General features: G+C 34.6%; 1 protein-coding gene across 2 annotated transcripts in view; it reads right to left on the bottom strand.

Moving 5' to 3' along the window:
• Nucleotides 1-15,468, bottom strand: part of LOC129005318 (uncharacterized) — a 127,512-nt gene that overhangs the window by 77,216 nt on the left and 34,828 nt on the right. For both annotated transcript variants that reach the window (XM_054434176.1, XM_054434175.1), the window contains exon 5: nt 1,799-2,185. In XM_054434176.1, coding sequence (XP_054290151.1) covers nt 1,799-2,185 — 387 coding nt within the window. The remainder of the gene's footprint in view (nt 1-1,798; nt 2,186-15,468) is intronic.

The raw sequence follows: 15,468 nt of genomic DNA, 5'->3' as shown, positions 1-15,468 counted from the left end.
GGGTCCAGGGGGGCCCAAAACGAATATATCCACTCAAAACTCAAACTCAAAAATTTTGACGAAAACAATACTTTCTCCATATACTATGGTATAGGGGGAGAAAGTAAAAAAGGTGCGCAAGCAAATATATGATACTGCGTACCAATTTTTACAACCACAATCAGTGATTAGTTTTTCAAGTATTTCACAACTTTGTAAAATATTATTATAAATTGAATTCAGTATTGTACACATGAACGAGTGGGTAGACGAAAATACACATTTCACTAAACAAAACACTACAAATAACTATTTCACAATATTTTATAATTTACTAAATAATACCAACAACAAAATATGGTTTTTGAACGTTTGTCATTTTATTTACAAAGTAGTAAGGCCATATTTCAATACTTAAAGTCACTCTCACCAATCCAGTGAATACATTAAAATGATTTGAATCTTGATAGGTACCTACTCTCGTTTTTCAGGAGAAGGCCGTGTAAAATGCCTTTTTGGACCGTGACAGACAGAAATTGAGACTTGTTTCGGCTTCTTTAATGTATAAAACGTAAAAATTACCAAAAAATATATAATTCTGAGCAATGTACAGACAAAACTCTAATTTTATTTATAAAGATAAACACAGACTTTTGAGTCGTTTCAACATTAAGGATAGGGTATAGATTCATCTAAATGCAAGCGGTGGTCGACACTGGGCCGGTTAAGAGAGGATTTACTGTAGCCAATTTAGAACTTGTTTTAATACAAATTCATATATTGGGAATTCCCTTAGTTTTCTATTGTATGGCTTTTGTGGCGGGAGATGGACTAAGAAGCCTATTTTTGGGGTAGGCTAGGCTCCTAACCACAGGATCACATCAATGATTGGTAGACTATTAAACACGTTTCTCCAGGACAGAACTCTTATGCTGTCACTCCCGTCTAATTTCATCCTTTGTTCATATTAACACGTTTGCTGCAGCTTTGTGATGGCTGGCCACTGCTGGGAGCGCGGACAATTAATGCCCTGTGTGGATGAGTGCGCAAAAGTTTTTAAATTTAGTTTTATCCAATAGGAGACATATTATAGCACATACTGTGTCCCAATTATTTTGAACGCAGTTTTACAAGAACCCAATAGATAGCAGCACTAGTCAAAACTGCTAGCCAGCCCTCAGTACTGCCAAATGGAGGGAAATAACAGGAGCGAAATACTCAAATACACAAAACCGTGAAAACTGGTTCAAGCACAATTTTGAGGTTAGGTTCCTTTCATAATGCTACAGTATATTCATTATAGTTATTCTATTCCATATCATTAAATTCAACCCTTAGCTCCAAAATAAAATAAATTTGTAACAGTCCCTACCACCAATAAAATAGTCGGATCTGAAAACTTACTTTACCAGATTGAAGTATGAAACTGGCACAATAAGCGGCAAAGCCGTTTCAAGGCAGTGGCTAACCTCACAATGAAACAATAGTTTGTAAACGGAGTATACTTGTCATGCGCCACTGGAAAGCGCTAGCGGTGACAAGATTACTCGCCATGCACAGTGAACATGTTAAGCTTAAAATATAGTGATGTTTTGCTGACATTCATTCAAGGTATACATACAGTATCTAAATGTGATTTTCTAGTTACAAAATATAATCTTAAAAGATTCCTTGGTGCTGGGGGCTTAGGTATCCTAAGGGTGAAAACGTTAATACAATACTCAAGAGGCATTTTGAATTACCGGTATTACTCAGGTATAGGTTTGAGGTACACAATACTTTAAAAAGATAGAGGTAATTGAAGCATATAAATACTTACAGATGAGTTTGGACAATCCACTTGTTGTACAGGCCTACTAACTTTGGTATATAACTTTGGTGGTGGGGTTTGTATAACAACATCATTATTATTACGAGGTATATTTGGGATTGCATTTCCTTTCATTATTTTTCTGGATGCCTCTTCGAATGAGTCATCAGTAAAATGTTTTTCACACACTGCTCTATTCGACAATTCACTCTTTGTTAAATTAGGAAGGAATTGTTCATCACAATAGTGAGTCCACTTGTAGAGTAGATCATTGTTATGGATTGGAAAATTATAAAATTGAACAGAATCGATGGATTTAATACTTTTGCACCCCAGGTAAGAACACACAATTTGTCCTTTGGATAATGCTTTGGAGACATGGTCTCTGCTGGTTTCCTGAAAAAAAAAACTTTAAAATCATTGCTCAAATAATAATAAATGAACAGTATCAACAACCTGACACATACTGTACTTTCTCACATTAGCTTGCCAAAAAACTTTCATGGATAAGCGTCAGGACAGTAGCGTATCCAGGGAAAGGGTCCCAAGAATTTGTATTTGAGGGGGCCCCGATATATTATTTTATATTATTAAGGATGATTTGATTCTTGATATCAATTGTCCATTCTCGATACCACCGATACTTGGACATTGGTATCGGTATCGAGAATCGATCGTCGACCAATACCAGACACTTTTTGCGAAGATTGCACGATCGAAAAATTACCGCTTTTGCCGCAATCGCTCAAGACGACAATGATATTTCCATGACCACAGGAGATGATGATGATGTCTCCACGGCCAAGGGAGATAGTCAGAATTTCGCCGTGATTGAAGAAGATGACGATAATGTCTACAAGACAGCGGGAGATGATCAGAATTCAGCATCGATCACAGGAGACTATGATGATGTTTCCGTTACGACAGGGGATGCTCATTATTTTTCCGTGACCGCAGGAGATAATGCTAATTGTTGCAAATGGACTGTGTCTAGATGATTTTTATATTAATTAATTCATCAATGTTTTTATTTACATTTGCAATTTCTTTTCTGTTTTCTTTTCTTTTTTTCTTTTTTGTTTTCTTTTTTTGTGTTTTCTTTTTTGTTTGTTTCTAATAGTTGGTCTTGTGAATAAAAATTGAAAGAATGTGTTCAACCTCTATGATTATTTAATTATTTTTTAACCATATGTTTTTTATTTACTTTCTTTAATAATATTGTCTTGTATTAATGTCTTGATTAAAAACAGTTTAGTTTCTTTTGATCTTTTAATTTTAATCTAAATAAGAAATAGAACATGGCGCAGTCGAATGAAGAACCCGTATCCCTGAACATTAAGCCTCCTGAAGCCTTTTCCTTCAATCCTCACGACTGGAAGACATGGAAGACTCGCTTTGAGAGGTATTATTCCCTTAGCAATTTAGCTCTACATTCTGGTAAGCATCAGATTGACATGCTTATATACTGTATGGGGGAAAAGGGAGAGGATATACTTAACTCATTCAGGTTAAATGACAATGACAAATCTAATTACAAAGTTGTTCTAAAGAAGTTTGACGATCATTTCCTTCCAAAAAAGAACCTAATTTTTGAACGGGCTAGGTTTCTAAAACTTAAACAGGGTTCCATGCCGATTGAGAACTTCATCACAGACCTTCACAATCATGCAAAAAACTGTGATTGGGGTCAGATTGAAGAGGAGATGATTCTGATGGTTTTGATTATTGGTATGCAGGACGAATCACTAAGTGATCGTCTTCAACTTGAACCCGAATTAAAACTTAACACAGCTATTAACACTATCCGTAGATCTGAAGAACTAACAAGACAGAAACAAACACTAAACTTGGCTGACATAGCATTAATAAACCAAAACACTCAACATTTAAGTAAATCAAACATTTCTCCTGATAAATCAAACAATAATCGATACTTTAAGCCAATTTATGACAATAAAAGCCTGTCCAATGTCGAAAAGAGATGTTTTTGGTGTGGCTCGACAGTTTTACACAAAAGATTCAACTGTCCAGCTAAACAATACAAATGTGGGTTTTGTAAAAAAGTCGGTCATTTCCCAAATGTTTGCAAATCAAACAAAGTCAGTCAAATTGAATATGATGATTCTCCCCTTGAAAACCCCACCGAAAATGTTTGCTCTCAGTACATAGACCCTCAAATTGGCTCTGTTGACAAAACCGTACGTGATGATCCTTGGTCTGTAGTGTTAAATATGAACGACAGTGATGATGTTCTTTTCAAAATTGATACAGGAGCAGACGTAACGATTTTGCCTTCCGACATTAAATTGAACAAGAAAATCAAACTGAATCCCACATCCAAAACATTTAGCGGCGCAAATGGCCAAGCTTTGTCAATTTTGGGAACTGCTACAGTCAAACTATCCCATAATCACAAAACATGTTATGAGACTATATATGTTTCAAAGGGCACTTCCCAACCCCTTCTAGGTAAACCTGCAATAAAAAAATTGCAGTTACTTGCTCGAATCAATGAAATACAGCCATCCTGTAATGACTGGTATAACAGACACCCTAAATTGTTTGAAGGCTTAGGTTCTATTGATGTTAAATACAAAGTAGAACTGAAAAATAACGCCAATCCATTTGCAATCAACACACCTCGTCGGATTCCTCTTCCTCTTTGGGAATCTACTAAAGAAGAGCTTGAAAGAATGGTGTCAATGGGGGTGATTGCTGAGGTACACCATGCCACAGACTGGTGCTCTCCAATGGTTGTTGTACCAAAGAAGGACTCTAACAAAGTTCGCATCTGTGTGGATCTTACTAAATTAAACAGATGCGTCAAACGAAGATACTATCCTATTCAACCCATCGACATAACACTTGCCCAAATCTCAGAAGCAAAATGCTACTCTAAATTGGATGCTAATAATGGATTCTGGCAGATCACATTGGACGAAGAATCCCAAGATTTGACAACGTTCCTGACACCGTTTGGACGCTTTAAATTTCTGAAACTACCCTTTGGAATAACATCTGCACCAGAAGTATTCCAGGAATGCGTGAATCGAACCCTTAAAGGTCAAATGAATGCACTTGCGCACATGGACGATATAATTGTTTGGGGGAAAACTCAACAAGAACATGACTATTTCTTAGAAGAAGTACTTACCAAACTTGAACGTGCAGGCTTCACCTTAAACAGAGACAAATGTTTGTTCTCTCAAACCTCCTTAACCTACTTAGGTCACCATCTATCCGAATCAGGAATCAAAGTCGATGAGACGAAAGTCGAAGCTATAAGAAAAATGGCACCTCCAACAGATATTTTGGGTGTACAAAGGTTACTTGGCATGGTTAACTTTATTGGCAAATACATACCTAACAAAAGTAGATTACTAAAACCCATTACCGACCTTCTAAGTAGAAAAAACGAATGGTGTTGGGGGTTTGAACAACAGAAAGCATTCGATGAACTTAAAGAATTATTGGCATCTCCACCTCAACTAGCATTCTATGACAAGGATAAACCAACTATGATTTCTGATGACTCATCAACACAAGGCTTGGGTGGAGTACTTTTACAACAACAAACAGATGGAAATTGGAAACCTATTTCTTATAATTCACGTACTCTGAGCGAAACTGAACGAAACTACTCTAACATTGAACGAGAAGCTCTATCTCTAACATGGAGCTGTGACAAGTTTAAAGACTATATTGTGGGCAAGCACGTCACGTTGGAAACAGATCACAAACCTTTAGTAAGTATTTTGACTACTAAAGAGGTCAATGATATGACACCCCGTCTTCAAAGGCTCAGACTTCGAATGATGAGATATTCCTACAATGTTACATATACTCCTGGCAAACATTTAGCAACTGCTGATTGTCTCTCAAGAAGCCCTGTAGCAACTAATGAGAGTTATGATTTGGATGAGGAAGTTGAACTGGCCATCCACACAGTAACAAGAAACATTGCCTATGTAACTGACATGGTTCTTGATAGAATTGCATCGGCACAGCGGGCTAGCTCAGAACTCAGGGTAATTAAATCTTACTGCTCAACTGAATGGCCTGATAAAACTAAGATTCCCGATAATCTTAAGCCATACTTCACAGTTCGGGATGAAATCTCTTTTTGTGACGGACTATTGCTTAGAGGAGAACGTCTCATAATCCCGACAACTCTTAGACAAGAAATGTTGACAAGAATACATACAGGCCACCTAGGCATAACGAAATGTCGACTTAGAGCCAACAATAGTATGTGGTGGCCAGGAATGTCACTTGACATTGAGAAATTTGTTAATGATTGTCCTAAATGTACTGAACATAGAACACAACATCATGAACCCCTTTTGCCCAGTGAGCTTCCATCTCGTCCTTGGGAAAAGGCAGCGATTGATCTCTTTAAACTTGAAGGAACATGGTTCGTAGTAATCACTGACTGTTTTTCACGTTATTTTGAAATAGCTACATTAAAAAACCTGTCAACTGCTGAAATAATCGAAAAATGTAAATCTGTATTTTGCCGTCACGGTATACCAATTGAGCTACGATCTGATTGTGGTACACAGTTTGCTACCAGATACACTGGTCTTGAAAACTCTGAATTCAAAAAGTTTGCTCAAAGCTATAACTTTAAACTTGTGACGAGCAGTCCAAGCTACCACCAAAGTAACGGTGCAGCTGAAGCTGCAGTCAAAATAGCGAAGAGTGTGCTAAAGAAAAACAAAGACGACCCATATTTGGCCCTCCTAACCTACCGCAATACACCTCTATCCACAAGTGGATACAGTCCTGCTCAGCTAATATACAACAGATCACTGCGAGATAATCTGCCTGTTTTACCTAAAAAACTTGAAATCAAACCCGATCTCTCCCAACTACAGGAAAAAGAAGATACTTACAGAGCATCTTACAAGAGAAACTACGATAGGCGCTACGCTACAAAAGAACTTCCATCGCTGCCTGTAGGTAAAAAAGTATGGATCCAAGACCTAAAAAGAGAGGGGATTATTATCAGCTTAGGACAAGAGCCAAGGTCATACTGGGTTAAGACAGGAAACACTACGTTGAGAAGGAATCGACACCACCTTTTGCCTTACAAAGGTAATACAACCAAACCGAACAATCCTATTCCTTTATCCATTAAAGATACAATGCCAGATACTCTGCCATTTACTACTGTTACTCAAACCAACTCGTCCCTATCAAATACTACTGAAAAAGCAACTACTACTCCATCTAGAACACCCCAAGATTACAGTAAATCTTTTTCACGATCAACAATTCCCAATCAAGAAGCTGCAATTAAAAAATCATCAAGAGGCAGAATTATAAGACCAACCAAACGATTTCCAGAATAAACTTTGAGAAAAAAAAAAAAAACTCAAAGGGAAAGATGTTCAACCTCTATGATTATTTAATTATTTTTTAACCATATGTTTTTTATTTACTTTCTTTAATAATATTGTCTTGTATTAATGTCTTGATTAAAAACAGTTTAGTTTCTTTTGATCTTTTAATTTTAATCTAAATAAGAAATAGAACAGAATGTATTGTTCTATGTTTTTTGAGTTTTATTTAAAGACCATCCCTTTTAGAAGAGTCAGTCTCGTGTTTTAACATTTGGCGACGTGTTTATGAAAACATCTGATTGAATGAATTAACCCTAGATCCGCTGACCATTTTTGTCCAAAACGCTATGGGTTTTAGGGCATTTTTGCGTTATATTTAGTTACATATAATTTATAAGTTAGTTATTACCAAAAACACCAACATATTATATATCATTTTATTCTGTATAGATCAAGGAACATTTTAATGACAAACATGATGGACTTACCATATTCTGGAGTATCAGGAGCCTCGTCAAATTTGAAAATATATTGTCGAAAAAAAACATTTTCCATCTTAGGTGACATATATTGCACTTCAAGACTGACATTAGGGACTTCATATTACATATAAAAGAAGCACAATTTTATGCTGAAAAGAATGATGTACAACACTTATAGTTCAAATGTAACTAAGAGTATCTGATAGGCAAAAAACAAATTGGGCGCTTGGGCTAAAAATCCCTGTATTTTGCCTTCATCGTGTCTAGATTATTCTCTCATTTATTATCTTCTCATTTTGCACTAAAAGTCATTTTTTCATCCAAACATTTTACTTCCTTATGCTAAAAACAAAATCTATTTACATAAAAGGTCCAAATAAAACTTGAAAATGTCATAAAATATTATTCAGCTTATACTAAGTCAGAATCAGCGCGAAACTAGTCAGAATCACTTCCCGCTGCTGCCCTGTCATGCAAACTAGGCCTCCCTCTATTGGTTGGTCTCCAAAAGTGGTTCATTTTGTGGAAACAGGCTGGATGTACTCCCCCATTGCAGCCTGGGCAGTAAAAATGGCTTCTAGACTTTTTGCCTTCAGCAGCACACACAAGACATCTACGGAGTTTTACACCTGGAAGCCGAGTAAGTATATGGCCGATATCCCCTCCAGGGCCAGGCATGGGGTTCTCATTTTGCTGGACAGGGACTTCATCCCCCTCAACTAGAGACTCTATTATACTTACAATAAAGTCATGCCTATTCAGTGGCCTGTCGGTATTTTTGGAATAGAGAATCCATGCGTCAAATAGTGCCATGTCCATTATGTTGTCATAAATTTTCTTCCAGTATTTTTTTGTTTGCCTGGAACCTGATACATGGTAAATAGATTTATCTTTTGAGTCTACTCCCCCCATGTTTAGGTTGTACTTATGGATTAGGATTGGCTTACGTGCTTGTCTCCCACTCTTACTCGTTACAATGTCGTCTTTAGCGTAACAGCCAGTAGTAATCAAATATACAGGTTTCCGTTTTTCTTTCTGCTTGTAACCTACCAATAAAATTTCTTTTTTCCTGAAATAAATGCTTTGCAAGGGTTCTAATTTAGTTTCAATTACCTTTTTCGAAAGATCTTTTGACTTTTTATTTACTGTGCCAGTTAGGTATGTTTTGTGTTCTAATAACTTTTGTGTCACTGGGATCTTGGTATAGTAATTGTCCATGAACAAATGGTATCCCTTTCCCAACAAACTACACTTTCTCATCAAATGCATAACTACCTTTTGAGTAAAAGGGTCATTTCCATCTTGGCCTTCTAAAAAGCCCTTGCCAGGATAAAGTTCAGTATGTAAAACATACCCAGTCTTGCTGTCGCAAATTTCAAACTTTTTGATACCGAATCTGGCATGGCGCTTGTTGGGCATGTACTTGATATAAACACACCTATTCTTCATGCCTATCATTGATTCGTCAAGAGATATGTTCTGTTCAGGAATGAAATATTTTTTGAATGCTGCATTCATTGAATCCAAGAAAAACCTTACTTTATACCAAGGATCATGATTAGGTTGGTCTTTAGGAATAAAACGAAGAGAACTGACTTGGAACATCGACCGTATAGCTTCAAATCTATTTAGGGACATAACACTAGAGAAAAAAGGTGTTGCTTGAGATTTAGACTTGCTCCAATAGTCTGTTATATTTTTTTTCTTGATCAACCCCATATTGAGTACTAGTGCAACATACTTTTTTATTTCCCTTTCAGTCACATCGACCCACCTAGTTAGCCTACTCTTAGGCCCAAGCAATCCAGAGTTTCTCTTTGTGTTTATAATTTTGTTAGCATAGGCATTTGTATTCCTAACTATCAGCAGCCAAATAAGATTACTAAAAAAAAGATAAAAGTATTCAATAGGGTTACTATTACGGGGTGGGCAATTTCTAATTCCTGGGTGTCTCACTTCAAACTTCTCCTCTACATCAAACTCCCGTTCAGGTGGATATATTCTTACCCATCTAGGATTCAAGCTTACATTTATGGGCCCAATAAATTGTCCTGGGGGAACATCAGGATCATTAGGAGCAATTTCAGGAATATCAGCTTCAGTTTGTCTAGGTCTAGGCCTATAGTACAGGACAGATAGCGATTAACCTAGAACAAATTAGTTCAAGAGTAAATTCTTCTGGAATGTGTTTGGGACACACTCCTTAACATTTCCTGAGAATTCCCAAAAAATCCCACTTCAGCAAAATCCGCCATCTTGGAAAATGGCGGCGAAACAAATCAAACTTGCAAGGTTTTACGGAAAATGTTATAACTACAGATTTATTCTACTTAAAATAGTCGTATGAAGCTCAAACTACTCTAAAGAAAGTTTACTTCAAGAAAATAACACATTTATTGGTATTTCATAGTTGTAATATATAATAATTGTAGCTTAAATACGATTTTTGTTATTTCAAATGTGTCTCGTTCATTTTTTTCTGATTTTACGCCGTTAATACATAAATTATGTATATACCACCCAGTTATTAAAATGTAGAGATTTAAATTTCAAACAATATACATATGACTTTTGTGATATTAAGCCAACAATCACGCCAATAATACGATTTTGAATGCACCAGTGTGCGCAGCGCGTAGTGCCGTGGCGGCTCGGCACCGCGGCTGACCTACAACAATCATCCGCTAACCACTGCCGAATTCACAGTCAAATATGTGGAAAACGTTATATGATGTGTAATTTTATACAACAATGCATTTTATTATGAACAAAAAAATATTTGATCACATTCACTAAATACTTCTTATATGATCAATGCTAAGTTTATTGGTTTTTGATCTGCAGGAACCAATTAATTACCAATTATGGTTTTTAAAAAACTTGATGCTAGTGATGGCAATTATACCTTATTACTTGGAATTTTGCAGACATTTATCATTACTTTGTCTTTACTAACCAGTTATGGCAAATGTCCGCAAAAATACTACTATATTAATTAATTAAGGGATAATAAGATATTTAATATTTACCTGTAACTGTTGTTATGATATATTCTTGACAAAGAATTTTGATTTTATTTACATATTTACAATTGAACAGGTTAATTTTAATAGTATTAATTGCCCAAAAGTCCTGCAATAATATCGGTACTAATCCATTAGGCTCAGCATTAATGTTCTTTACATACAAATTTTGTTTAATTTTGGATGAATTAAAGCAAGATTCGAGTTTGGGTTATAAAATGCAGTACCCAAAATACTCAATGCTTTTAAATAAATCAGACAATATACTAAATTAATTAATTTGATCTTAAATTAATATTTTTTCGTAAGTAATACAAAATTGTCCCTAATTGACAACATGCCAGTTTGTTTGTTTCGATTTAACCTCAAAAATTGACATGTGAACATTGAACACATGATCACACTCACTTTCAGCCAAAAAGGATATTTCAACATACCTTAACCGATTCTAGATAAAAAAAATCCAACTGTAGGCCTACGTATTTTTAATCGAGTTTTCGACAACTGGACAATCTATAGTGTACAATGATTCAAAGTATCTTTTCATTTTTTATTTAATTTTCAAAACTTGTATTGCTTTTACAAATAATGTTAATCACTTGGCTTCATGTTCCTTATTAGTTATTTTTCAGTAACCTATAACAATAACGGTACCTATCCACTATGCTGCGAATATATCATTTTCTTTACTTTTAATTGGATGTCTTGATGCATAAGGGAACCAAGCGACACAGATGAGAAATTAAGAGTCAATGTTTATCGTAGGTCCTAAATTATTTAAAATTTAACAACAATTGTCCTTTGGTTTTTAATAAGTGTAAAAAATCAAGAATAAAAAAATTCATATATGAATAAAAATTTTTAATATGCATAAGTTTAATTTTAATAACAATTATTAGACACATTAAGCAATATTTACTAATGAAAATAAACGTATATTTTTTTAAAGCTATAAAGGATATTTAAGACAAGCATTAAAACATAGTTCGAAACCGGAATAATAAAGTAGAAAGAAAATTTAAAATACCAAACTTTATTGATTACATGAATGATATTTATTCTGTGTGTAGTTTAATCAAGGCAGTTGTCGTATTAATACATCTATTAAAAAAAATATATCATATAACCAATCCCACTGTCATCTTTCATTCATATTCCGGTTAGAATACACAGCCAGTGATGCGTCCCAGTCTTATCTGATAAAATTATCTATGTTGTATTCTTTTTAAACCATTATTGTATAATATTCACATTATTCACCATAAAGTAATTATTGTATCAAATATCAAAAGATTAAACATGACAAGGGTCTATTCTTGCATTTATTACAAATAACGTAAATTTATGTTAAATTCAGATTTAAATTTTTTAATAGATTTTTTTATTAATTCAAAATAAAAATAAAAGATTAAAGTAAAGAGCATTTATTCTCAGCCTAGTGTATTGGTATCGTTATTATTGCAGGATTTTAAGGCAGTTTTTAACGGCAAGGCACAATGAAAATCTTTAACAATGAAAAGATAAATTACCCTGTTCAATTAAAATATCTTATTATAGGTTATTTAATTATTATAGTAGGAATTTTGCAGACATTTGCCATAGCCAATTATTACAAACAAAGTAAAATAAATGTCTGCAAAATTCCAAGTAATAAGGTATAATTGCCATCACTAGCATCAAGTCTTTTAAAAACCATTAAAAAACTCGAATTTTGCTTTAATTCATCCAAAATCAAACAAAATTTGTATGTAAAGAACATTAATTCTGAGCCTAATGGATTAGTACCGTTATTATTGCGGGACTTTGGGGAAATTAAGACCATTAAAATTAACCTGTTCAATTGTAAATATGTAAATAAAATCAAAATTCTTTGTCAAGAATATATCATAACAATAGTTACAGGTAAATATTAAATATCTTATTATCCCTTTAATTAATTATTATAGCAGTATTTTTGCGGACATTTGCCATAACTGGTTAGTAAAGACAAAGTAATGATAAATGTCTGCAAAATTCCAAGTAATAAGGTATAATTGCCATCACTAGCATCAAGTTTTTTAAAAACCATAATTGATAATTAATTGGTTCCTGCAGATCAAAAACCAATAAACTTAGCATTGATCATATAAGAAGTATTTAGTGAATGTGATCAAATATTATCGTTCATCATAAAATGCATTGTTGTATAAAATTACACATCATACAACGTTTTCCACATATTTGACTGCGAATTCGGCAGTGGTTAGCGGATGATTGTTGTAGGTCGGCCGCGGTGCCATGCCGCCACGGCCCTACGCGCTGCGCACACTGGTGCATTCAATCTCTTATTATTGGCGTGATTGTTGGCCTAATATCACAAAAGTCATATGTATATTGTTTGAAATTTAAAGCTCTTCATTTTACTAACTGGGTTGTATATACCTAATTTATGTATTAACGGAGTAAAATCAGAAAAAAATGAACTAGACACATTTGAAATAACAAAAATCGTATTTAAGCTACAATTATTATATATTAAAACTATGAAATACCAATAAATGTGTTATTTTCTTGAAGTAAACTTTCTTTAGAGTAGTTTGAGCTTCATACGATTATTTTAAGTAGAATAAATCTGTAGTTATAACATTTTCCGTAAAACCTTGCAAGTTTGATTTGTCTCGCCGCCATTTTCTAAGATGGCGGATTTTGCTGAAGTGGGATTTTTTGGGAATTCTCAGGAAATGTTAAGGAGTGTGTCCCAAACACATTCCAGAAGAGTTTACCTTTGAACTAATTTGTTCTAGGTTAGGGTCTTTTTTTGCATAACTGTCCTGTACTACTAGGCCTGTGAGGCTCACTCACCTGAGGTGCTGGAAGTTCTAGAGATAGGGTAGGCCTACAATTGGAAATTTCATTTCTTGCCTGTTCAACATCAGTAATTGAAGTATCACTATCAAAGTCTTCAGGTCCAGGATTCCAGATTTCCCCACTTCCAGATGAAAAATCAAGAAGAGATTCATCAGAGCTTTCATAATTTTCACATACACCATTCTGACCAATGTCACTATCAGGATCGTCGGCATCACTTTCAAGATCTTCTAAGTCATCAAAAGCGTTCAACGCATATCGAATAGCACTAGAATTGCTTAGTTCACTCATTTATAAATAATTTTTCTATTATAATGTTCTAATAAAACAAAAACACTATATAGGATTGTAAAACAGTCGTACACAACAACAAAACAGACAACAGTCAATGCCGGCAGACGACAGCTGACCAACGGCAACAATCCACAAAATCCAAAGACTTATAAAACAGATAATATTCGTTTTTGGATTGCCGACTGCCTTCTAAATATAAACTGACTGTTTCTCTTCAGTACTATATGAAAACTATTAAAATCGGGCGACGATTATTGATTTTCTGGCTGTAATAGTGACGCGCTGCAAAAGGTATCGCGATCGCGACTTTAGCGTTTTAAATAGGGTTAAAATAGTCGCGATCGCGACTCATAGCGGATAGAGGGTTAACCCTCCGAGTGTTAAGCGTCGCGTAATCGACGCACAACACACCCGCCGTGGTGTTATGCGTCGCTTTTGCGACACACAAACATCGTTTACGGCGAAGGCTCTGGGACTGACTGAATCAGATTGAACTGGATCGAGATTGGTATCGTTGTTTTCGGCAGATTCTAAGCTTTCTCCTGATGTCTGTTTCTAGACGCTTTTCATTTTAGTTCCGAAAATATTGTAGCAGACAGCTGACGTGCGTATTTGTAAACAACTTGGTTAACCTCGCACCGATGACTGATGTGTTTTATTACGTTTATCATTGTTTTAGTGTTAAAAATAAAAAGTAGTGATATACATGGTGCATTATAAGAAGATTTAAGTGATTTTGAAGGGCTGGTTGATGATTCTGAAGAAGTAGGTAGTGATATTGATGTACATTGTCGGCTAGATTCCTAGCTATGGTTAGGCCATGCATTTTTAGCTAACGCTAAATGTATGAAATCTGTTTTTCACCCATAACTTATTTATTTGCAAATTTACTTCATTATATTTTTGTAATCCTTATAAAATTTAGAACAAAGTGGCTATTTTAAAATACTTGTAGACTTATAAATTATAAAAATTTATTGAGCGCAAAAATAATTTTTTTCGTTTATTTTATAATTTTTGAGAAATGTTAACCCCACAAAAATTGTTGAAAATTTTTTTGTAATGTTTTATATTGAACCCATAATTTCCCAAACTAAATAATATATAAAACAGTATACTTTACATTATTTTTAAGATTCTAAGATACATTTTAATAAAACCCTGCAATTGTGTAATAAATGGGCGGACATTAATACCATTACTATGGACACTTGGAGGGTTAAAGAACAGTATTTCAGAATTCGTAACAGTGAAGTTTTTTTAATGTGATTTATCATATTAAAATAATGTCAGGATAGTAATTATGTTTTGTTAACTTGTTCATAAAGATTTCTAGACAGCTAAAGGTAACTCTTAGTGGTATTACACTGAAACTATTCTCTACATTACAGCCTTCAGAAACATATTTCATAAACTGCATTTTAGCACCTTGAAATACAAAAATTTCCGGGGGGCTCCAGACCCCCCTATCCTGAGAGACTATTCCTTACCCCCCCCCCCCCCCAAACAAAATCCTGGCTACAACACTGCAGTGGTGTATCATGATTTATTATGGGGAATACCACTAAGTTACAATGTTACAAACACTTTTTAATTTTAATTTTTAAAACAAAAGAGGTTGTACCATTTGCTAAGAGTTCAAAGAACTATAATGTACTAAATTTTAATCAAAACTAGTACAGCATTGG

This window comes from Macrosteles quadrilineatus, unplaced genomic scaffold (assembly GCF_028750875.1).
Source record: "Macrosteles quadrilineatus isolate MER2022 unplaced genomic scaffold, UCM_ALF_1.0 Scaffold_19__1_contigs__length_3004403, whole genome shotgun sequence".
NCBI classification, from domain to species: domain Eukaryota; kingdom Metazoa; phylum Arthropoda; class Insecta; order Hemiptera; family Cicadellidae; genus Macrosteles; species Macrosteles quadrilineatus.
Note: the sequence above shows the minus strand (reverse complement) of the source record. Positions and strands in the feature narration are given on the sequence as shown.